Source organism: Lampris incognitus, chromosome 13 (assembly GCF_029633865.1).
Source record: "Lampris incognitus isolate fLamInc1 chromosome 13, fLamInc1.hap2, whole genome shotgun sequence".
Classification (NCBI taxonomy): domain Eukaryota; kingdom Metazoa; phylum Chordata; class Actinopteri; order Lampriformes; family Lampridae; genus Lampris; species Lampris incognitus.
The window spans coordinates 47,214,123-47,241,097 of record NC_079223.1 but is presented as its reverse complement, the minus strand read 5'-3'; the positions used below and the strand labels follow the sequence as shown (position 1 = coordinate 47,241,097).

At 47.4% G+C, this 26,975-nt stretch overlaps 1 protein-coding gene across 1 annotated transcript in view; it reads right to left on the bottom strand.

Annotated features, from left to right (window-relative positions):
• slit1a (slit homolog 1a (Drosophila)) overlaps window positions 1-18,359 on the bottom strand; it is a 172,155-nt gene extending 153,796 nt beyond the window's left edge. The window contains exon 1 of the mRNA XM_056291571.1: window positions 18,214-18,359. Coding sequence (XP_056147546.1) covers window positions 18,214-18,359 — 146 coding nt within the window. The remainder of the gene's footprint in view (window positions 1-18,213) is intronic.
• Between the last annotated feature and the right edge of the window lie 8,616 nt (window positions 18,360-26,975).

Sequence of the window (26,975 nt, the reverse complement as noted above, 5' to 3'; positions counted from 1 at the left end):
GAGTAGGCCGAGGGAAAGTTGATCAGGTGATTGTAAATGTCTGGATACTGCAAGTCTGGAACGTTGCCCGTTTTGGCTGTTTCAATACTCGTGAAAAGCACCCCGGGGGCAATATAAGGGTCAGTAACGTTTAATCTGTCAAGTTTCGCAATATCGCGTACAATGTCTTTGGAATTAAAATGTGCAGTGAACTCTGACAGCTTGAAATCGACGCTGGCGCCATTCATTTTTGCTGTGCACAGGCGTTTCTTCCTGCCAAAATGGCCGACGTCTGGAGCCCTATAAGTGTGAAAATGATCTTAAGCCGTATCACACAGGACAGGACTAGTATTACCTGGGTCCTCATGTGGGTTAGAAACCACCCACGGCTGTGTTTCGTGCGGCGCATTCGCACGGGATAAGCGAAGTCTGTATTTTACTGAATTTACTTACATTATCCCCCTGGATATGATTGGAAATGTCACGGCTCCGCGTAAGAACCACTTCCTGTATGACAGGCTACCACATACAGCAATAACTGTTACACTAAAGGCGCATGCATTGAGCCAGCTGAAAGACAGAAGAATGTTCCTTACCCCATGCTGCCATGCATGTCATCCATCTCATCATCTTTCCAGATTTCGCTCTTCTCTTGGATTTGAGCTTGCTCTTTCTGCAAATGGGTCGCCATACATTGTAACGAGATGAGCCTCCTGAATTCGAACCCAAAATGCTGTCAAAACTTTTCATTTATACCTTCCACCGCAGCCTCCATAATCTTCAACCGGGAAAGAGGCAGAAAAAAAGGCGCGGAGGAAAAAAAAAACATGACGCCAAATTACTGAGATGCCGATTCACACCGACTGATATTATCAGAAGACTTCCATGTTCGCCGAAATATGGTGAGTAATTTACACTGGAATTTTTACTTTATAAATTATGAACATGGCTGACTCGCACGGGATTAAGATCACAGACGACCTTTGCAATTATTACTAATTACTAGAGGTCCCCAGGTAATACTAGTCCCTCTCCAGGTAATACTGGTCCCTCTCCGGGTAATACTAGTCCCCCCCCAGGTAAGACGAGTCTCTCCTCAGGTAATACTAGTCCCTCCCCAGGTAATACTAGTCTAGTCCCTCCCCAGGTAATACTCGTCCCTCCCAAGGTAATACGAGTCTCTCCCCAGGTAATACTAGTCCCTCCCCAGGTAATACTAGTCCCTCCCAAGGTAATACGAGTCTCTCCCCAGGTAATACTAGTCCCTCCCCAGGTAATACTCGTCCCTCCCAAGGTAATATGAGTCTCTCCCCAGGTAATATGAGTCCCTCCCCAGGTAATACTAGTCCCTCCCAAGGTAATACGAGTCTCTCCCCAGGTAATACGATTCTCTCCCCAGGTAATACTAGTCCCTCCCTAGGTAACACTAGTATAGTCCCTCCCCAGGTAATACTCATCCCTCCCTAGGTAATACTAGTCCCTCGCCAGGTAATACTAATCCCTCCCTAGGTAATACTAGTCCCTCGCCAGGTAATACTAATCCCTCCCTAGGTAATACTAGTCCCTCGCCAGGTAATACTCATCCCTCCCTAGGTAATACTCGTTCCTCCCCAGGTAATACTAATCCCTCCCTAGGTAATACTAGTCCCTCGCCAGGTAATACTAATCCCTCCCCAGGTAACACTAGTTCCTCCCCAGGTAATAGTAATCCCTCCCCAGGTAATACTAGCTCCTCAGGTAATACCAGTCCCACCCCAGGTAATACTAATCTCTCCCCAGGTAATACTAATCCCTCCCCAGGTAATACTAGTCCCACCCCAGGTAATACTAGTTCCTCCCCAGCTAATATTAGTTCCTCCCTACGTAATACTAGTTCCTCTCCAGGTAATACTAATCCCTCCCCAGGTAATACTAGCTCCTCCCCAGGTAATACTAATCCCTCCCCAGGTAATACTAGTTCCCCCCCAGGTAATACTAGTTCCTCCCTAGGTAACACTAGTTCCTCCCCAGGTAACACTAGTCCCTCCCCAGGTAATACTAGTTCCTCCCCAGCTAATACTAGTTCCCCCCCAGCTAATACTAGTTCCCCCCCAGGTAATACTAGTTCCTCCCTAGGTAACACTAGTTCCTCCCCAGGTAACACTAGTCCCTCCCCAGGTAATACTAGTCCCTCCCCAGGTAACACTAGTCCCTCCCCAGGTAATAGCTCTGTACGTGTAGGACATGTGGGGCAGATTTCTGCTCAGCTTGAATGACACATTCCATCTGCGCTGACATGTGGCTTTTAGATGGACAGCTAAAGCCCTTCAATGCGTATTTTCTCTGTGTGAGGTGTATGCTAACCGTGGGGGACTGTGCCTCAGTGCTTTTCTGTCTCCTGGGCTGCTCTTGGCTTATTTACAGACCTCGGGCTCCGCCTGGCCTTTGGGACAACATGGCTGACAGGAAGAGATAAACACAAAAGCAGATCTCACATGCATATGCACATACGTAAACAGACATGCGCACGGCACACCACGAAACCGTCCCGCAGCCTTGACCCGTGCACGGTCTCACAGTGTCTCCCCTGCCCTGACCATAACTCACCGCTGCAGATAAAACACAGGGACCGAAAACCCAAACATCTGCTCTCAGCACCTTCACTACGTGGCCTTCACACGGTGTTCACAATACACAACACATTCCTCCTGGGATCCAGCAGAGGAACAGAGTGGGGAGAGAGAGACAGAGACAGAGAGCACAAATGGGGGGAGAAAAAGAAAGGGGAGAGCGAGAGGGAGAGAGAAAAAGAGAGGGGATGAGTGAAAGAGAGCAGGAGAAAGCAAGGGACAAAGGGTTAGAGGAAGAAGGAAAGAGGAAAAGTGAGAATGGGGGAGGGAGGGATAAAGAGAAAAAAGACAGCCCATTTGGCCACTGCAAAGTGGAGGGAGAGAAACAAGGGAAGACAGAAAGAGAAAAGGGGAGAGAGTGGAAGACAGAGGTGGGAGATTACAAAAGCTGTGTGAGAGAGCGCTACATATGTAGGGGAGAAGAGAGATGGAGCGAGGGAGGTGGGGGGGGGCATGGACGTGGGAGGAAAGTAGCAAACAAGACGCTTGGTGATTAAACATAGATAACTATGTGAATCTCTCTCTCAGGCTGAGGTGACTCAATTAAACATCTGCTCCAATGTGTGTTACAGGCACATGGGCAGCGAGAACACACACACACACACACACACACACACACACACACACACACACACACACACAGTGTCTCGTGGTTTCTGTAGTTTGCACAGCGAGCGAGGCTGGGGTTGTGTTGTGGGTTCGAGTCCCGCATGGGGGCCTTTGAGCTTGTGTGAATGTGTGGCTCTGTATGAAGCACATCATGCGGGAAGCAACATCTGCTCCACCACATCCATCACGTTCGGCTCCTCTGCTGGAGGACCGACAGCACACATGTGCGCCGATGCCTTGAAACCTGATGGACGTGTGTGTGTGTGAATCTGCAGATTGTTAATCCCCACGACCTCAGAGCTGCGTTCGTTATATCAGCCAGTCTCAGTCCCGGCTCTCCCACTACTGACTTCCTATCTTGATTTTAGTGCTGGCACAACAGGTGAACCTCATTTACTTCCAGGCAGGACGGAAAAGAAACAACACTGGAACCAATGCATAACACCAGCTCGCCTCGAGATATAGACGGAGTACACACAGCTGATATGAAATCTGATGGACGCACAACTCCTCCACACACTGCATCACTCTGGAATTCTTTTCAGTATTTCCTCACAAACTCCCAGATCGGTAGTTTGCATGATGTGGTGATTATGAGAGTTTCTCTATAGTGTGTTAAGACTATTTGTTCCTACACTACTTGCCACCCCCCACACGTGCACAGACACACACACACACACACACACACACACTTGAAGCTAAACACACAAACCAACACACAATGACACACAAACTGCCAATTCCCAGCAGCTCCCTGGTTTCTCGGCAAGCTAAGAAGGCTTGAAAGGGAAGCTGGACTTCTGGGACATGAAACAGGATACAGGACGAGTCTCGAGATTCAATTTCCACTCTCTGCAGAGGTGTAGTCACTCTCTGACACGTGTGTAACGCGATCACGCACGTTCACACACACACACACACGTCATACATGAACACGACACACTAAGTTGTATGTGCACACACACACACACACACACACACGGTAACACATTGAGTGCACAGAATGGTGGATTTGGGTGCTGTTTGGTGTGTCCACCAGAGGCGGGGCCACGTGCTGGCGGGGATGAAGCGGATCAGACGCCGCCGCCGTGTACTGGCCTGCTCATCAGGAGTCGGCCACTGGATCAGAACGGACTGCAAAATACACAGCAGCTGGTTATGATGCTCTACTGGCTCTCTCTCGCGCACACACACACACACACACACACGCACACACACACACACGCGCACACTGACACACACACACAGTCTGTCATCGTTCTGCTCAAGGCAGCAACGTGTCAATAAAATAAGTGTCTAAACTATAAGAGGTGTGTTTAAATAGTTCTGGGAATTGGCAGGTACCCACTGATTTGATATTAACAATAATAACAATAATAACAACAACAACAATAATAATTATTATTATTAATAGCAATAACAACAATAATAGTAACAAAAATAACAACAATAACAATATTAATATAACGATAACAACAACAATACTACTACTACTACTAATAATAATAATAGATTACTTTAGTGTCACTTTTCAAATAACAAATTATAAATATCGCAATTTGATACTGTCATTTTTAAGGCACCATCGCCTGTTACGGACAGTAAAATGTGAAAATTGTGATAATCCAAAGAAAATGTACAGCAACATGTTCGAGCTGAGCGCTGTGCCTTATGAAAGCTCACATCACCGGCAGGCTCCTTTGAATAAAACCTGCCAACAGCTCAAACTCAGACACCCAGAGATGTAGACACCCTGCCATTAAAGCTCTTCACTGCTTCTGATCACTGTGTGGGATCACTGATCACTGTGTGATCCCTGTTATTGATCACTGACCACTGTGCGATCACAGTGTTTGATCACCAATCACTGTTTGATCACTGATCACTGTGTGATCCCTGTGTTTGATCACTGATCACTGTGTGATCCCTGTGTTTGATCACTGAACACTGTGATCCCTGTTATTGATCACTGATCACTGTGTGATCACAGTGTTTGATCACTGATCACTGTGATCCTGTTATTGATCACTGATCACTGTGTGATCACAGTGTTTGATCCCTGATCACTGTGTGATCCCAGTGTTTGATCACCGATCACTGTGTGATCACTGTGTTTGATCCCTGATCACTGTTTGATCTGTGTTTGATCACTGTGTGATCCCTGTTATTGATCACTGATCACTGTGTGATCCCTGTGTTTGATCACTGATCACTGTGTGATCCCTGTGTTTGATCACTGATCACTGTGTGATCCCTGTTATTGATCGCTGATCACTGTGTTTGATCACTGTGGTTCAGAGGAGACGCTGCAGAGATGGCATCGTCATTTATATCACAGCTGTGTCTGAATCACTCCCCTCACACTCCCAGTATTTACACAGTAAAACTGTGACGTTAGCGGTTCAATAAACACACCATTTCCTACATGAACTCTTTTGGTTTTTGAAAATCTATGCAATCAAATACTGACAGTCTTATTTCTGAGACAGCGGAGACACCAGCAGACACTCAGAAAAGATGGAGAGATGAAACAGTAGACAGACAGACAGACAGACAGACAGACAGACAGACAGACGGATAGATAGATAGATAGATAGATAGATAGATAGATAGATAGATAGACAGAGATAGATAGACAGACAGATGTATAGACAGACAGACAGAGATATAGATACACAGACAGACAGACAGACAGACAGACAGACAGACAGACAGACAGACAGACAGATAGATAGACAAACATACGTATAGATAGATAGATCGATCGATCGATCGATCGATCGATCGATAGAGACAGACAGACAGACAGACAGACAGACAGACAGACAGACAGACAGACAGACAGAGACAGACAGATAGATAGATAGATAGATAGATAGATAGAGACAGACAGACAGACAGACAGACAGAGACTAACAGATAGATAGATAGATAGATAGATAGATAGATAGATATAGACAGGCAGATAGATAGATTTTGTGTTGTGTAGGAAGTGAAGCTGAAGTGAGTCGTTTCTCTGTCCTCCATTAAGCAGGAGCATTTCCATAATGACCCCAGTTCTAAACATTATTACACCTCAGAAGACCAGATAGAGGAGGCGGACTGTCTGAAAAAGAAAAGAATAAAAAGAACAACAAATGATGAAAGTCAGTCTTCCTTGAAGCCAGACCTTTTCCCCGTCGTCACAACAACGAACACCATCTCATCTAACCTTTGTATTTGTGTAAACACCAGGAGTAATAATCCTTCTGCATCTACCAGTACCCCCACCCCCACCTGCACCTCTTCCTCCTGGTCTCCCACTCCTCCTCCTCCTCCTCCTCCTCGCTCCAGCAGCCAGCGCTGGCAGGTAGCGAGCAGGCTGTGTTCAGTCTTGTCAGGTTAAATTATGGATCAGGTGGCCAGCAAGCTGTCAGCTGAACCAGCCTTACGGTGGAGCCAGAAACCCCACTGACATTCCCTGGCATACATACCCGCCTCCCACCACCCCGAACACAAACATGCTCATCTACGCATGGGGCTGCTGATTCTGATCTCTTGTGCCTCCTCCATCCACTTTTCCATGACTTACACTGTGTATTCACTGTACAGACAGGCACACACAGCATGGACACACACACACACACGCACAGGGGCGTTTGCAGGATTTGAGGACATTCGGGGCTTAGTCCGGACTTCTGTAGGGGGGTCCGGGGGGATCCTCCCCGGGGAAATGTTTTTTATAAACAAGCTCTATTTTGATGCTTTTTAAAAAAAAGCACTCTGGTACCTTATTTACATTCAAAGTACACGTCTTAATTATTGAAAAATTGAAAAGTGTGCCTCAAGAACATGTTTACTCCTACTCTGGAAGGAATTTTCATATACCTTGTGATACACATTGCAACGACGTCGCCACAAAGGGGTTATATTTATATTTATACTATGTGTCTTATTAGTAGTTTACAGTCGTCACCCTCTCCCGGAAGCGCGCCGTCGCGCTTTGTCATTCCCGCGCTCCGAAGAGACTTCTGAGGATCTGCACACTTCCGGATCCCACCGCTGCCACCGATGTAACCGAGGGTTTGTAGATGTCGCCTATACTGTATGAAACTATAAGATAACAAATACGGAGGCTCCACTTTCACACGAGGACCACCTTATTTGGATTCTTCCCCCAACAGAACTCCACGGCAACAACACCGCGTACAGCACTTCCGCTCTCTCTTCAGCCTTCAAAATAAGAGCTCAAGGCATATACTGTGGCAACAGCTCATAACAGGAACTTAAAATCACTAACAGGCTAAGTCCAGAAAAATAGGTTACACTATGATGGTTAACTTTTGTTTGTGTCTACAGTAAAATGAACGAGTCGTTACTGTTTTAGTTCGTTTTACGCACATTTGACTTATTTACGAGAAAACCCTGCTAAAGGGCAATCAAAGTGTGCTGTGGGATCAGATGGGTATGGACCCGCTAGCTAAATGGCACCTACAATCATGATGAAGAGGATTTCTCTTCATCATGATTGTAGGCGCCGAATCCAATTCATATCATAAATCAACAGGCGATTTCAACCGTTATTGAAAAGTGACTCCGGAGGCTAAATTCTTACCTTCCTTCTCTTTCAGAAAAATCCAAAACGATTTGAGTTGGGGCTTTTAGAAGAGGTGAATTCCCCCCCCCCAAAATATATCATGAAGTATAATGTTACCTCCCTCGCCAAAAAGGGTAAAATAACAACACAGACAGTCGAACTACTTAAAATGTCATTCATACTTGTTTTCCAACGATGTCCTACACCCCTATGCTTGGACCATACCATGTTAACCTTGCCACTGGCATTGCCGACCTCGTTGCTGTCTCACGGTTGCCCCTGACAACCAGGAGAGCGGAGCATGAATGATGGTGTAAGCAAGTGTAAGTAACGTAGCTAGCCAGCTTGCTTGTCTAGCCCAGTACACCACCCTTTCTTACCTTTGGGGTTTCTGAGTTAGATTTTCTTACGTATTTCCGGAGGAATTATAGCCTTATCTAGTTTATAACTTGTGTTTGGGGTTATCAGTTCAGACCCCCCTCACGAACTAGCTAGCTAGCTAGCTAGCTCTTGCTAACAGTAGCCCCTAGACGTTTACGTTAGCTTAAATGAACTTGAACTGATCATTTCAGGCACATGGGATAACATAATAGGTACATCTACAAACCAATTTGTGCCGAGGGTATTGTATTAGTTCAAATGCGTCTACATTTCCACAATAAATTGATGTAGAAAAGGAGCAAATTGGTGCATACAAATTCACCAGAATGCAGGAAATTAAATGTGTGATGCTCAAAATTTCCAGGGGGAGGACCCCCTGACCCCCCGCTAAATGTGTCCCCCCCCCATGTTCAAGTGAAACTTACTCCACAGCTGGAGTGTGAGCTCAGTTGAATATAAAAATGATTTAATGTATCCGTAAAAGTAGCGAGACAAATGTAGCCCGATGTAACGGAGTGAAAGTACATATATTTGATCACAAATGTACTCGAGTAAGAGTAAAAGGTATTCCGCAAAACAACTGCTCTTAGAAGTGCAATTTATTTTAAAAAGTACTCAAGTACATGTAACGGAGTAAATGTAACACGTTACTACCTGCCACTGTGTGTGTGTGTGTGTGTGCGTACGGTGCACTGCCTCCATCTAGCCCACTTTGGAGGAGCTCCAAAACAGCTCTGAATCTGGCACAGGGATCTTTATCTATACATGAGAAATAAACACACCCACACACACACACACACACACACACACACACACACACACACACACACACACACACACACACACACATGCACGCTCATAGAGCTCCTCCCCCTCCACAAATTATCTCATTCACTTGATCTAAGCGGGCAGGCCAGGAGAAGAGGTATCAATAGATTCATTAGTGTGTGTGTGTGTGTGTGTGTGTGTGTGTGCGTGTGTGTGTGTGTGTGTGTGTTTGCACATAGGTTTGGTCAATATCAGCCCACCCTTAACCAATAATTGTTGTGAGTGTTTTCCCATAGATCAGCAGAAGAGATGTGTGCAGAGGAAGAGGTGATAAGGGACTTGAGCAGGGAAGGAGCGGGGAGGGAGGAGGGAGGAGCAGGGAGGGAGGGCGTGGCTGGTATCTGGCAGCCAGTGCGGGGCAGGGAGCTCGACATGGAGCTCAGTCTCATTACAGCACCGGCCTGAGGAGCCCAGGGGTACGACCAGATCCAAACCCACAGTGACAAGTGCAAATGGGATTCTGCTGTCTCTCTCAACACCTCCACCCAAACACACACACACACACACACACTTTTCCCTAAACCAACCTTCTCATCACCCTGACAGACACAACATCTCACAAGACCATTAACCTGTACACACATGTTCACCCACCAGTCACACACCTCAATACATACATGACACTAACATGTCTTTCATCTGTGACTTCTGACTGCGACACCGTCTCTCGCTCTCTCTCTCTGTCCCTCCCTCTCTCATTTTCTGCAGTTTCAGTGTGCTTCACTGTATGACAACATTGACATCTGTATGACGAAAGCATTCAGAAATCCATCCATCCATCCATCCATCCATCCATCCATCCATCCATCCATCCATCCATCCATCCATCCATCCATCCATCCATCATCCATCCATCCATCCATCCATCCATCATCCATCCATCCATCCATTCATCCATCATCCAAACTGCTTATCCTGCTCTCAGGGTTGCGGGGATGCTGGAGCATATCCCAGCAGTCATTGGGAGGCAGGCGGGGAGACACCCTGAACAGGTCGCCAGGCCATCACAGCCCCCCCCCCCCCCACACACACACGCTTGCTTGCTGGTCGTTCATCGTATCCGACGATGACCATCGTCTACTATTTGTGAGTCCTTTGGTGGCTGAATGGTCCGATCCTGGGTGCGCAGTTGTGACTGCAGACCGGGCATGTAGAAGTGGTGCTGGGGGGCGGGGGAGTGGTGGGTGGGTGGTGGCAGGGGTAGCTTGGCGAGCATGCCTCTAAGCATATTTCCTGCCCTATTTCTGTTTTTGGCTAAACTGGCGCACAGGCGAGACCATGCGTCAAGAGGAGGGATGCTAAGAGTAACTCAACAGTACTGGTTTACTGAAGGCTTCTCAAATGACTACCAGACATGTTGCTCATCATGCTCCACTAGCGTCAAAAACAATGCAGTAGGAGCAATAAGGCAGAGCCCGGGGGGGACATCCACCCCCAACATCACCCTTCGAGCATCTCGTGATGGACTTTGTGGAACTAACACGATGTGACAGAAAGAGATCTTGTCTGGTACTTGTTGACCATGCTTCCAAAATGGGTTGAAAACTCCCTACAGGACACCAGGATGCAGCAACTGTGGCAAAGACTGTGATCGGAGGGGTGACTCCTCGATGGGCGGTCCCCAGAACAGGGGTGCCCAACTGCAGGCCTCCAGGGCCGCAGTGTCTGCGGGTATTTGTCGCAACCATGCACCACACCGCCCGATTTAACTAATTCCTTTCCCTCCTTGGGCCAAGAGGTGAGCTAATCAGTCAAATCAGGTGGTGTAGTGCACGGTTGCAACAAATACCCGCAGACACTGCGGCCCTGGAGGCCTGGAGTCGGGCACCCCTGCCGTAGAAGCAGTTCAGGTGATGATGGCACACACTTTGTGGATCAGTGCATGAAGGCTGTCTCTGGATATCTGGCCACGGACCCGCAAACGCAGTTCAGAAATCCACCCGCTTGGAAGCAGAAACTGGAAAGGTACATTTTCTGTATCAGATGCTCAATTATTGCACGGCGGCACAGCGGTTAGCGCGGTCCCCTCACAGCAAGAAGGTCCTGGGTTCGAGTCCCAGGAGTGTCCAATGTTGGGGGTCGTCCTCTGTGTGGAGTTTGCATGTTCTCCCCGTGTCTGCGTGGGTTTCCTCCGGGTGCTCCGGTTTCCTTCCACAGTCCAAAGACCTGTAGGTCAGGTGACTCGGCCGTACTAAATTGTCTCTAGGTGTGAATGTGTGTGTGTGTGGGGGGGGGGGCCTGTGATGGCCTGGCGGCCTGTCCAGGATGTCTCCCCGCCTGCCGCCCAATGACTGCTGGGATAGACTCCAGCATCCCTGCGACCCTGAGAGCAGGATAAGCGGTTTGGATAATGGATGGAGGGATGCTCAATTATCTCAACCACACACACACACACACACACACACACACACACACACACACACATAAATACAGACAAGCATGCTCCAGTCTGTCTCAGAAGTACAAACATACACACTTCCTTACTGTTCCTCTCAGGCCCACGCACACACATGCACACACATGCACACACATGCACACGCACACACCATACACACATCTTTGTGGACTATTGTATTGTAAAACGGAACAACTGAGTTGTCTCACTGCCTGTCTCTCTCTCTCTGACGCTGCATCTGCTCTCCCCCCAGGCTCCCGTCCTCCTCCCTCTGCTGCCACCGACAGCCACTCCGGGTTAAGGTGACTCGCTTAACATATTTGTGCTGACAGCGGGCTGGCATCCACACTTCACCCTGACGTGAAGCGCCCCCTGGCCTCCGGGAGCATTCTAGAGAACTACCCTGACCATTACTCATTACTCATCTCTGACCACAGCAGGGCGCACACACACACACACACACACACACACACACACACACACACACACACCCAGAGCAAGAGCGAGAGAGAGGCAGAGAGAGCGAGAGAGGGAGAGAGAGCGAGAGAGGGAGAGAGAGAGACAGAGCGAGAGAGGGAGAGAGAGGCACAGAGAGCGAGAGAGGGAGAGAGAGAGAGAGAGAGAGAGAGAGGCAGAGAGAGCGAGAGAGGGAGAGAGAGAGAGAGAGAGAGAGAGAGGCAGAGAGAGCGAGAGAGGGAGAGAGAGAGAGAGAGAGAGAGGCAGAGAGAGCGAGAGAGGGAGAGAGAGAGAGAGAGAGAGAGAGAGAGAGAGAGAGAGAGAGAGAGAGAGAGAGAGAGAGAGAGAGAGGCACAGAGAGAGAGAGGCAGAGAGGCAGAGAGAGAGAGAGAGAGAGGCACAGAGAGAGAGAGGCAGAGAGAGCGAGAGCGGGAGAGAGAGGCACAGAGAGCGAGAGAGAGAGAGAGAGAGAGAGAGAGAGAGAGAGAGAGAGAGAGAGAGAGAGACAGAGAGAGAGAGGCAGAGAGAGCGAGAGAGAGAGAGAGAGGCACAGAGAGCGAGAGAGAGAGAGAGAGGGTGAGGGAGGCAGAGAGAGAGAGAGAGAGCGGCACAGAGAGTGAGAGAGAGAGAGAGAGAGAGGGTGAGGGAGGCACAGAGAGTGAGAGAGAGAGAGAGAGAGAGAGGGGCACAGAGAGAGAGAGAGAGAGAGAGAGAGAGAGAGGGTGAGGGAGGCAGAGAGAGAGAGAGAGGGAGAGGGGCACAGAGAGTGAGAGAGAGAGAGGGGCACAGAGAGTGAGAGAGAGAGAGAGAGAGAGAGAGAGAGAGAGAGAGAGAGAGAGAGGGTGAGGGAGGCAGAGAGAGAGAGAGAGAGGGTGAGGGAGGCAGAGAGAGAGAGAGAGAGAGAGAGAGAGAGAGAGAGAGAGAGAGAGAGAGAGAGAGAGAGAGAGAGGGTGAGGGAGGCAGAGAGAGAGAGAGAGAGGGTGAGGGAGGCAGAGAGAGAGAGAGAGGGTGAGGGAGGCAGAGAGAGAGAGAGAGAGGGTGAGGGAGGCAGAGAGAGAGAGAGAGAGAGAGAGAGAGAGAGGGTGAGGGAGGCAGAGAGAGAGAGAGAGGGAGAGAGAGGCACAGAGAGAGAGGGTGAGGGAGAGTCATGAATGGGGGGGGGCAGCATGTGGGGCAGGGGTGGTAGAGCTGACCTTGATGAATCACCCCATATAACAGCCTAAAGAACGGGATACCCTCCATTGTTAAGTTAACTCTCCATGGAGACCAACTACCTTCTACATGACCTACACACACACACACACACACACACACACACACACACACGCACACACAACAGCTAGTGACCCAGGAATAAATTACACGTGACCTTTAAACAAGACACATTTTAAATGCATTACAATCATGGACATGTCTCGTGTGTAGCAAGAAACACACACTGAGGTGTGTAACTGTAACTTTGTCCACGGTGCAAGATTCATACACCTGCAAACAACACAACACATGATTCATACACCTGCAAACAACACAACACATGATCCATACACCTGCAAACAACACAACACATGATTCATACACCTGCAAACAACACAACACATGATTCATACACCTGCAAACAACACAACACATGATTCATACACCTGCAAACAACACAACACATGATTCATACACCTGCAAACAACACAACACATGATTCATACACCTGCAAACAACACAACACATGATCCATACACCTGCAAACAACACAACACATGATTCATACACCTGCAAACAACACAACACATGATCCATACACCTGCAAACAACACAACACATGATCCATACACCTGCAAACAACACAACACATGATTCATACACCTGCAAACAACACAATACATGATTCATACACCTGCAAACAACACAATACATGATCCATACACCTGCAAACAACACAACACATGATTCATACACCTGCAAACAACACAATACATGATTCATACACCTGCAAACAACACAAAACACACTGAAGCAACACACTGAAGACACACACTGAAGCAACACACTGAAGAAACACACTGAAGCAACACACTGAAGCAAGTGAAGCAACACATTGAAGAAACACACTGAAGCAACACACTGAAGACACACACTGAAGCAACACACTGAAGAAACACACTGAAGACACACACTGAAGCAACACTGAAGCAACACACCGAAGAAACACTGAAGCAACACACTGAAGAAACACACTGAAGCAACACTGAAGCAACACACTGAAGCAACACACTGAAGCAACACACCGAAGCAACACTGAAGCAACACACCGAAGCAACACACTGAAGCAACACACTGAAGCAACACACTGAAGCAACACTGAAGCAACACACTGAAGCAACACACTGAAGCAACACACCGAAGCAACATTGAAGCAACACACCGAAGCAACACACTGAAGCAACACACTGAAGCAACACACTGAAGAAACACACTGAAGCAACACTGAAGCAACACACTGAAGAAACACACTGAAGCAACATTGAAGCAACACACTGAAGCAACACACTGAAGCAACATTGAAGCGACACACTGAAGCAACACACTGAAGCAACATTGAAGAAACACACTGAAGCAACACACTGAAGCAACATTGAAGAAACACACTGAAGCAACATTGAAGCGACACACTGAAGCAACATTGAAGAAACACACTGAAGCAACATTGAAGCGACACACTGAAGCAAGATTGAAGCAACACACCGAAGAAACACACCGAAGCAACATTGAAGCAACACACCGAAGCAACACACTGAAGCAACACACTGAAGAAACACACTGAAGCAACACACTGAAGCAACATTGAAGCAACACACCGAAGAAACACACCGAAGCAACACACTGAAGAAACACACTGAAGCAACACACTGAAGCAACATTGAAGCAACACACTGAAGCAACACACTGAAGAAACACACTGAAGCAACACACTGAAGCAACATTGAAGCAACACACTGAAGCAACACACTGAAGAAACACACTGAAGCAACACACTGAAGAAACACACTGAAGCAACACACTGAAGCAACATTGAAGCAACACACTGAAGCAACACACTGAAGCAACACACTGAAGCAACATTGAAGCAACACACTGAAGCAACATTGAAGCAACACACTGAAGCAACATTGAAGCAACACACTGAAGCAACACACTGAAGCAACACACTGAAGCAACATTGAAGCAACACACTGAAGCAACACACTGAAGCAACACACTGAAGCAACATTGAAGCAACACACTGAAGCAACACACTGAAGCAACACACCGAAGCAACACATTGAAGCAACACACTGAAGCAACACACCGAAGCAACCCACCGAAGCAACACACTGAAGCAACATTGAAGCAACATTGAAGCAACACACTGAAGCAACACACTGAAGCAACATTGAAGCAACACACCAAAGAAACACACCGAAGCAACACACTGAAGCAACACACTGAAGCAACACACTGAAGCAACCCACCGAAGCAACACACTGAAGCAACATTGAAGCAACATTGAAGCAACACACTGAAGCAACACACTGAAGCAACATTGAAGCAACACACCAAAGAAACACACCGAAGCAACACACTGAAGCAACACACTGAAGCAACACACTGAAGCAACACACTGAAGCAACATTGAAGCAACACACCGAAGAAACACACTGAAGCAACACACTGAAGCAACACACTGAAGAAACACATTGAAGCAACACACTGAAGCAACACACTGAAGCAACACACTGAGACAACACACTGAAGCAACACACTGAAGCAACACATTGAAGCAACACACTGAAGCAACACACTGAAGCAACACACTGAAGCAACACACTGAAGCAACACACTGAAGAAACACATTGAAGCAACACACTGAAGCAACACACTGAAGCAACACTGAAGCAACACACTGAAGAAACACACTGAAGCAACATTGAAGCGACACACTGAAGCAACATTGAAGCAACACACTGAAGCAACATTGAAGCAACACACCGAAGCAACACACTGAGACAACACACTGAAGCAACATTGAAGCGACACACTGAAGCAACATTGAAGCAACACATTGAAGCAACATTGAAGCAACACACCGAAGCAACACACTGAGACAACATACTGAAGCAACACACTGAAGCAACACACTGAGACAACACACTGAAGCAACACTGAAGCAACACACTGAAGCAACACTGAAGCAACACACTGAAGCAACACACTTAGACAACACACTGAAACAACACAGTGTGCAGCTGAAGGCCAGGCTGTATTTCCAGCCTCAATGCTCATTCAGGTAATAGGAAACCGCATAATGAGCATGTTTCCTCCCTGCATAATGTGGAACCAGCCAGTACACACACACACACACACACACACACACACACACACACACACACACACACACACACACACACACACACACACACACAGGCAGCCAGACATGCAGTCTGCCAAGCAGAGAAATAATAATAATAATATTAAGGTGTTATTAGAAATTAAATATGCAGTCAGATCCTGCTATACAAGAGCTGCCTCTCTCTCCCCCACTCTCTCTTCACCCCACTCTCTCTTCCTCTCGCTCTCTCTTCCTCTCTCTGCCTCTCTCTCCCCCCCACTCTCTCTTCCCCCCACTCTCTCTTCCTCTCGCTCTCTCTTCCTCTCCCCCCACTCTCTCTCGCCCTCTAACTCTCTCTTCCTCTCGCTCTCTTCCTCTCTCCGCCTCTCTCTCTCCCCCACTCTCTCTTCCTCTCACTCTCTCTTCCTCTCCCCCACTCTCTCCCTTCCTCTCGCTCTCTTTCTCTCTCTCCTCCCACTCTCTCGCCCTCTAACTCTCTCTTCCTCTCTCCGCCTCTCTCTCTCCCCCACTCTCTCTCTTCCTCTCGCTCTCTCTCCCCCCACTCTCTCTCGCCCTCTAACTCTCTCTTCCTCTCGCTCTCCCCCCCACTCTCTCTCTCTCTCACCCTCTAACTCTCTCTTCCTCTCGCTCTCTGCCTCTCTCCCCCCACTCTCATCCTCTCGCTCTCTGCCTCTCTCCCCCCCACTCTCTCTCTTCCTCTCGCTCTCTCTTTCTCTCTCTCCCCCCACTCTCTCGCCCTCTAACTCTCTCCCTCTCCCCCAACTCTCTCTCTCTGCCTCTATCTCTCTCGCCCTTGCTTTTTCTCGCTCCCTCTCACCCTCTCCCTCTGTCTCTCTCCCCCCACTCTCTCTCTGCCTCTCTCTCTTGCCCTCTGTCCCTCGCCCTCTCTCTCTTGCCCTTTCTCTCGCTCTCCCTCTTGCCCTCCCTCCCTCCCCCCTCTTTCACCCTCCCTCCCCCCTCCCACCTTCTCTCTCTCTCTCTCTCTCTCTCTCTCTCTCTCTCTCTCTCTCTGCCCACCACATGTTTTATTCAGGACTGATATTCTAAAAGCTGAAACAGAACAATCTATTTCCCCCTTGCACTCCTCACATCTGATTTGTAGATGAATATTTCAGAGGGATGTCAGAAAAGACAGAGAGAGAGAGAGAGCAAGAGAGAGAGAGCGAGAGAAACTCCACTCTGAGAGCCGGCATCTGTCTCTCCTCACATCCTCCTCTTTCCTCCTCTTCCTCCCTCTGTGTCGACTCTCCCTTTTAACAGGACGGCCACCCGATCCTCGTGCAAGGCACACTTAAGGGGCAGATTTGCTTAATTTTCTACATGATTTAACAATCTGGGGAACGAGGGAGGAGAGGAGGGAGCCTCCGGCCTGCAGGGAGGGCGAGTGAAGGGAGGAAGGGACAGAAAGAGCCGGCTGATGAGAGCGTGACGAGGGTCTGCATCGGTGAAGGGGACCTAGCCGGTCTTATATCGCTGTGGAAAATCCATGTTTCACACGCGGGGTAATTGTGGTCGTACGCCTGATGAGTTACACAAGGAACCAAAGACTGAAACTTCTGACCTCAATTCTATTATGATATCGCAGAATAAAGACACACAGCTGGCTCTGGGGCTCAAACACACGTTTAAAATAATCAACGCTTGCAGGATAAACAAACATAAACCAGCACTTATGTGAATTATGGACACATGTGAAGGGAACACATCTGCTCCTACTCTCTCCGCTCGGCCCCTCATGCCTATTTATACCTGACTGGAGTCTCACACACGCACACACACACATGCACACACACACACACACATGTGTGCACACACTCGGAGCTTTTCAGGCGGGGCTATTGTTCTCAGCCTCGGCAAAGTCATGTGCGCCACTACACTCAAGCAGGGAGACAGGAGGACAAATGAGTGAGGAAACACACTTAGAAGACCATACACTCTCTCAGGTGACACACACACACACACACACACACACAGGCATGCAGAGTGAGGGGGTACTCACAGCCGCTCGGTGTTGCGGGGTATATTCCTGGGCATGGTTTTGATGGCCAGCCCGTGGCAGTCCACGGTGGTGCCGCTGCAGGCGCACAGGGCAGGGCAGCCCCCGGCACAGTCCGCCAGCAGAGCCGCGAGGACGACCACCCACATCCAGAGCGGCGGCCCGGCCAACCTGCCCACGCCTGTCCCAGAACGGCTCCCTCGAACCGGCATGATCTCCGCCGCCGCCGCAGCCTGGTCCTTCAGATTAAAAAAAAAAAAAAAAAAAAAAAAAGAAAAGAAAAGGAAAAACCCAGGTTCTCCCTGTCCACCTTTTCTCTATGTAAAAAAAACCAAAAAAACAAACAAAAAAAAAAAACAACGAAAAAAAAAAAAGACAAGTTCTGCTACACACCGCCGGTCCTCTTCAGTTACGGGGACTAAAACAAAAAATGCAAAAATTAAAAAATAAAAATAAATAAAAGAAGACAAATGTGAAACTAAAACAACTGCGATCTGGCTTCCTGCAGCGGAGCGGCAGCCAGTCTTTCTTTAATCTGTCCTTCTGCTAGATCCTCTACCGTTAATCAGAGCTGAAGAAGAAGAAGAAGAAGAAGTAGAAGAAAAGAGCTCTATTCTCTCTCTTATTTTGCTCCTTGCAAACTCTCCTCCTTTCTTCTATTTGTGGAGTTGCTGTGCTCTCTCTCTCTCTCTCGCTCTCGTTCTCCTGCGCACGTTTGCGTCTCTGTCCTCCTTCCTCACAGTCCTGCTCCAGTCTGCTTGCCTGGAGAGAGGGGGAACAGTGAAAGAGCAGAAAGAAAAAAAAGCCAGTCTCTCTCTCTCTCTCTCTCTGTTACACACACACACACACACACACACACACACGTCATCCATCACAAGGATCTACAAATAGCAGACCCCCTCCCACCACCACCTCGACTCCACTCCCCCACCTCCCCCACGCCTCCTCCCTCATCACAACCCCCCATCCCAGAACCCTGCCTGAACTCTCTCTCTCCTTCCTGACACCCCCCCCTCTCTCATTCACAATCTAAAGTCTATCCTGAGTACTTGTCTTTCTTTTATTCATTTCTCTCCTGTCCTTCCTCGCTCTCTCTCTCCCTCCCGCTCTCTCTCTCTCTCTCTCTTTCAAGGTTGCCTCCAGGCGAGTCCTCCCCCAGTGAGACCTAACCTGCATGACACTGCACAACCCCAGCACCCAAAGGAGAGACTGGTGTGTGTGTGTGCGTGCATGTGTGTGCATGGTTAGTGTGTATGTATGCATGTGTGTGGTTAGTGTGTGTGTGTGTGTGGTGTATGTGCATGGTTAGTGTGTGCGTGTGTATGTATGCGTGTGTGTGTGTGGTGTGTGTGCGTGGTTAGTGTGTGTGTGGTGTGTGTGCGTGGTTAGTGTGTGTGTGGTGCATGCGCATGCATGCATGCACGTGTGTGTGTGTGTGTGTGTGTGTGTGTGAGGGTCACATTGGGGAGAGAGGAATCAACACCTCAGTCCTCGGAGGCTAAAAACTGGAATAAATAATCAGTGAGTTTGAGTGGTGCCTGTAGTGGTGTAGTGGTGTAGTAGTGGAGTGGTGTAGTGGTATAGAGGTGCAGTGGTGGAGCAGTGTAGTGATGCAGAGGTGTAGCGGTATAGTGATGTAGCGGTGTGGTGGTACACTGGTGTAATGGTGTAGTAGCAGTGTAGGGGTGTAGTAGCACTGTAGTGGTGTAGCGGTGTGTAGTGATGTAGCAGTGTAGGGGTGTAGTAGTGTATTGGTATAGCAGTGTAGTGGTGTGATGTAGTGGTATATTGATGTAGCGGTGTAGTGATGTAGCGGTGTAGTGGCATACCGGTGTAGCAGTGTGTGGGGGTGTAGCAGTGTAGTGATTTAGCAGTGCAGTGGTATAGCGGTGTAGCGGTGTAGTAGTGTCCTCACAGTGACAGGATACAGCAGCAAACTGAGGTCTACACAGCAGAGCTTCAACAGTTCCAAGCCATCGATGTGTTTTCCTCAACTACTGGAAGGAGAAGACTGACAGCACGGTGACCCAACATCATATATGCTCAGACACACACACACACACACACACACACACACACACACACACACACACACACACACACACAGAGCTAGGCTGTTCCGTCAGCGGGCTGTGGGAGGAAGGAGGTGTTTGTGAGGCGGATCCACAGGACAGGCCAGCACTGTGGCCTCAGCTGGCTCCACTGCAGGGCAGACACACAAATCATACTGTGCTGAGTGTTGAGAGGAAACATGTCATATCTGCTGCACTTTGTGACCATTATTTGCACTGCACCATTACTCATGTTTAAAATAAATACTTCTAACTGTTCTGCCAACGAGATTATCTAGATTATGGACTATTGTAAACTGTTCTTTTCGCTCACGTCTTTTCTCTCTCCCTCGGAATGATGTCTAAGATAATCATGTGGTGGACTCTACAATCACATAATTAGGTAATTATCCTAACTGTGCGACCGTTCCTGTGAATGTATAAGTAAGCAATGGTTATACTTTTTAAGGTTGGTAATGTGCATGAATTATATGTCTCCCAGTTGAGAAATTGAGCCATGCGAATCGTTAGCCGAGTTCCGTGAGTCTTTATGCTAGCTACTAGCCGAGTTCCGTATGTTTTTATGCTAGCTACAAGCCGAATCCGTATGTTTTTATGCTAGCTACTAGTCGAGTTCCGTATGTTTTTATGCTAGCTACAAGCCGAATCCGTATGTTTTTATGCTAGCTACAAGCCGAATCCGTATGTTTTTATGCTAGCTACAAGCCGAATCCGTATGTTTTTATGCTAGCTACTAGCCCAGTTCCGTACGTTTTCATGCTAGCTACAAGCCGAATCCGTATGTTTTTATGCTAGCTACAAGCCGAATCCGTATGTTTTTATGCTAGCTACAAGCCGAATCCGTATGTTTTTATGCTAGCTACTAGTCGAGTTCCGTATGTTTTTATGCTAGCTACAAGCCGAATCCGTATGCTTTTATGCTAGCTACAAGCCGAATTCCGTATGTTTTTATGCTAGCTACAAGCCGAATCCGTATGTTTTTATGCTAGCTGCTAGTCGAGTTCCGTGTGTTTTTATGCTACCTACTAGCTAAATTGTTTGTTTTTATGCTAGCTACTTACTAGCCGAGTTCCGTACGTTTTTATTTTTATGCTAGCTACAAGCCGAATTCCTGTTTTCATGCCAGCTACAAGCCGAATCCGTATGTTTTCATGCCAGCTACAAGCCGAATCCGTATGTTTTTATGCTAGCTACTAGCAGACTTCCGTGTGTTTTTATGCTAGCTACTAGCAGACTTCCGTGTGTTTTATGCTAGCTACTGGAGATCTCGTGCTCGCCACGCAGTGTGGGGTAGCATAGAAAGGTAGCGTGCTGCTGGTTCAATTTTTAATTGTTTTCTTTTATGAATGTGGAGTCTAATAGTTTAAAGTTAAATGGTTAGCGCAGTCGCCTCACAGCAAGAAGGTCCTGGGTTCGAGTCCCGGGGTAGTCCAACCTTGGGGGTCGTCCCGGGTCGTCCGCTGTGTGGAGTTGGCATGTTCTCCCCGTGTCTGCGTGGGTTTCCTCCGGGTGCTCCGGCTTCCTCCCACAGTCCAAAGACCTGTAGGTCAGGTGACTCGGCCGTACTACATTGTCCCTAGGTGTGTATGTGTGTGTGTGTGGGGGGGGGCCTGTAACGTAGTCATGTTTCCATAAAATGTCAAGCGAATTTTAAGCGAACTGTGGAAAACGCGCAAAAAGACAACGCGAATTTGGCGCGTTTCCATTAACCGGTTTGTAGCGAACGAACGAGGCTACGCACGGCGTAGTTACGTCAGAAGATGACGGCATACGTTACGCATGGCTGTAACAGGAAGAAGAAGTCGCCTAGAGCAGTGGTTCTCAACCTTTTTGGGGTCCTGGACGCGATATTATGAACCCTACATAGGCCTCGCCAAAATCCCGTTTCTGGCTTTGTCACGTGTGCGCCACCGTAGCAACGCGAAAATATGTTGTTATGGGGTTAGCGCTCATCAAGGAAACGCTGTACACCCACAATTTAACCTGTCAAAGTTATCCACAATCAACATTAATATAATACCAATAACGTATCCAAGGAGCAGAGGCAGACCTTGTAACCTAAAATTGTTAGGTTAGTCAACTTAAGGCTATTCTTTCCCTCACAATCATAATTTCAACCCCATGGTTCACTTTTTAGACGATTCATAAGTTATGTAACTTAATATTTTGATTATTTTTAATCAAAACCAAAAATAATCTAGACTTCCTGCTTAATTTCGTTTTCAGGGCAAACACTTAAATCAAACTAACGTTACTTACCTCCGTTCTGTTGTTGACAGCCAGCAGTCCAAAATTCCAAAAGCAGCCAGCAGTCCAAAATTGCGAAAAATACAAAATTACAAAATTGAAGGTAGCTAACGTTAGCTTTGCTTCGCACCGAGTTGATAGTTGATTGTTTCCTTAGCAACGCAGCGGAAATCCGGCGTCCGTTCGCGAGATTTGGGACAGGGTACGGGATTTTGGCGAGGGCTATGTAGGGTTCATAATATCGCGTCCTGGACCCCCTGCGTATTTTTTCCGCGGACCCCTAGTGGTCCGTGGTGTAATTGCAAGGGGTCCGTCAAAATAAAATATCTTTAAAAAAGATCCTATGACATTTATAGAAATAGGATTATTTTACTCAAATGTGACTGAGACCTTTATCTACCTAAACTATAAAGGGTAACAGGACTTTTTTCTCTAATTACATCTGTTTCACAAGTGTAATTTATTGTATTTTAATAAGAGATCTCGCTCCCGTTTGCATTGTTAAAAGTTACTGCATAAGAACTCTGTTGTTACATACATCTGAAAGTTACTGAATACATATTCTGTTTTGTTACATATATCTGAAAGTTACTGAATACATATTCTGTTGTTACATATATCTGAAAGTTACTGAATACATATTCTGTTTTGTTACATATATCTGAAAGTTACTGCATAAGAATTCTGTTTTGTTACATATATCTGAAAGTTACTGCATAAGAATTCTGTTTTGTTACATATATCTGAAAGTTACTGCATAAGAATTCTGTTTTGTTACATATATCTGAAAGTTACTGAATACATATTCTGTTTTGTTACATATATCTGAAAGTTACTGAATACATATTCTGTTTTGTTACATATATCTGAAAGTTACTGCATAAGAATTCTGTTTTGTTAACTATATCTAAGTTACAACTGAAAGCTCTTGTTTTTGCCCCAAAGAGTGAATAAATGCTGTAATGCAATTTAAAATGCAGTTTCTACTGTTTCTATCAAATTGCAACCCCCCTCCCCCAAGATCAGGTGGAGGGGTCCTCAGGGTAGATCAAAAATACGCAGGGGGTCCAGGACCCCAAAAAGGTTGAGAACCACTGGCTTAGAGTAATTTGCTCCGAGTTAAGTCGAATTTCGGTGTTTCTGTAACCGGTTATTTTCTCGCCCGGTGCGGGATTCGATACGGGGTGTACTGCACCCTAAGGCGACGTCACTAACCGCTCGGCTAAAGGGTCAGACCAGTTAGCTAGGGGCTAACGTGTCTTATTAGTAGTTTACATTTCCATAAACTTTTTTTTTTAATGCGATTTCCTAAAACCCTTTATGGAAACGCCACTACCGGCGGCGTGTCCAGGGGGATCTCCCCGCCTGACGCCGCCCCATGACTGCTGGGATAGGCTCCAGCATCCCCGCAACCCCGAGAGCAGGATAAGTGGTTTGGATAATGGGTGGATGGAATTAATGACATCTTCTCCCTTCTCTTCTTCTGTGTATGTGAACGGTGTGATGTGAGTCTCCCCTGGGTGCACGTGGACTCTGTCCTCCCAGGTCTCCATGGTGACGGTGGTCCCCACCTGGACACTGCTTGGCAGCCCTCTCATCATATTCTTCATATATCTTGTAAGTCCATTATAATTCCCTTATCCTCTTTCAGTGTTGTATTGCGCATCGTCCGTCTTGGGAGAGAGATCCTCCTCTGGTGCTCTCCCTGAGGTTTCTTCCCATTTTTTCTCCCTCGTTAAAGGGTTTTTAGGCAGTTTTTCCCATATCCGATGTGAGGGTCTAAGGACAGGATGTTGTGTTGCTGTGAAGCCCACTGAGGCACATTTATAATTTGTGATATTGGGCTACACAAATAGACTCGACTTGCTGAAAAGGACGAGGATTTTTGATTAAATAAAACCCCAGCCATATGCATATAAGAAATGGCCAGGGCTGGGCTCGGGCCACCAGGTCTCCTTTATTAATCTACGAAGGAACCGAACCAACGCAGACGCCACAACAGAATCACGAGGACCCTGCAAGCCCACCTCTTCTGCAATCCAAGACCACGAGAGAGAGAGAGAGAGAGAGAGAGAGAGAGAGAGAGAGAGAAGAGAAAAACTGTGCAGGCAGGCTGGGTGAGTGTGTGTATTCTCTTGTGGTGCTTCAGCTCTCGTCAAAATGCACAAACACACACATGCATATGCGCACACCCACACCCACCCACACAGAGAGCGCTCCACCGGACCCAGTAAAAGTGTCGGTGCGGTGCAGGTCTTCTCTCCGCGCAGGGCTGATTAAAGAGGAGACGGTGGTGTTTAGTGGTAATGAGGGGTGGTGGCGGTGGTGGTGTCCCTCTGCTCAGTCCTGATAGGAATGCACACAAATACTCTGCAGGATTTGTTCTGCACTCAAGAGGCCGGGGGGGGGGGGCACAGTAACAACTTACTGTTTACGATGAGCGGGGAGAACTGGCCACACAGCAGACCGGTCCCTTCTGATAGAGCAGAAGAATCTGAAACAGCGCTCTTCTAAAACGAGAAGCAAAAAGCACCAAACCAAAATAAAGACAATCTGTGATGTGACGTAGGCGAGATGTAAAGCCAGGGGCGGCTATTGTCCAAAAATGGAAGAGTGACTCTGAGAACTTTGTATTTGCTCGGTTTGATTTAAACTCATTCTTATGGCGTTGCCAGAGTTTAAGGCCACACTGTAATTTTCTCGGAAAATTATACTGGGGTGCTGTCACAGACACTTTTCCAACCCGTTCTATTCACGACCGTTTTATTCTGCCTGCAGCCGGGACGTGAGGGTAACACCGGCCAGATGAACCCTGACTGTTCAGATCGTCGCTGCAGACCCGGCAGCACCCTGAACCAACAGCTCAACACTGAACCCCACCGCTCGGGCCACTCCGCCACACAGGACAAGACCTTAAATAACAGCCAATCCACCAACGAACACAGCCACAGTTAGGCCATAGCCAGAGTATTTATTTCAACAGATGTGTAAAAGTACTGACACTCAGTATGTATACTTGTGGGTTTGTGTGTACAGCACACAGTAGATAACAGCGGGTTTGCAGCCGGGATGCCGTTTATGGAATGGGATTAGTCAATAAAAGTGGCCCAACTTGAGAACAATGCCATTTCTCCGCGAGAGCTGTCTGTTATGTATTTACAGAAACATGAGAAAAAGCAGGTTCCCGGTACCAGATGTGTACAACATATACTTACAGTACCAAACATGCATTGACACGGACACCATAATGACACACTCCAGGCATTCTTGCCATTCTGTCGTCGCTGCTCACTGGTATTCTCTGCCCACTCACCCTCGCCTTACACATATATACTTCAGACTACATTTACTGCAAACTTGGTGGGAAGAGTGTTTTGTCCTGAGGACTGGAGTTAGATTCGGGTGCAGCGTAGTCACTTTATGGATTCTGAATTTCTGTCTGATTGCACAGAATCTGCACATCATTTTCTGTCTAATTCAATTCAGTGTAACGGCCAACCACTTTCTGTTTGGTCTACACGGGCCCGTTAGTTCGCTGGATCTTCTCACGCTGAGGGATGTGAGGCATGCACGCACTGACTCAGAGCGGCTGTGGGATCGAGACAACACAAAGAAATGGGGCGTAGTGAGAACCGTGCTTTTGATTATGAGTTTTGGGCACACGCCTTGAGATGGTAATTGGGAAATAATTCAGTATTTCCTACATTGTCTTCGTAAATCAACACTTAAATAGAGTCAGGGCATCAGAATGAAGGAGACAGGGGAATATTAGGTGAGGATCTTTCACCTAGTTGATTTAAAATCAACAGCAGCGGTGCGGAGAGCAGTTGTTTCTGCATGCTGTCAGATGCATGACATCTAAACCTAACACCAACACTGAAGCTGCAGCTGACCTTTAAATAAGCAGCCACATCTACTGACGCACAGAACAGACACGGAGTCACACATGGTGAAAGGGCACATCTCTAACAACTGTCCCTCGTTTGTCTGGGATCTTTTCAGTGTTCTTTAGGCTGAACGTCCGCAGCCACATCTTGTGGCTAAACAGCTACATCTTGTGGCCAACGCAGGAACTGCATCGCCACGTTTTTCTTTTTCTGCAGAAAATGAGCTCATACAGCAGGAAGGAAAAGGTGAAACTGAACGCCACGTCTAAAGGGAATTGTAAGAAAAATGTAAAAAATGATGGTCAAATATATCTCTAGAGTGTTTACTTCTGAAGACACACACACACACACACACCAGTTTCTTGGCTTAACGTCGTAACGTAATGAGGCGTACTAGAGCTTACCGTCCCAACAACACCGGCCTACAAGGTGAGTGCATCAGACCACGGGGCATGGTGGAATAAGATGAAGTAATGTGTACGTGTGTAAAGGTATCAATGCAAGCCAAGCCAACAAGAGTCCTCTTCAGTTGTAGTCAAAGTTTAAAAAGAGAAGCAAT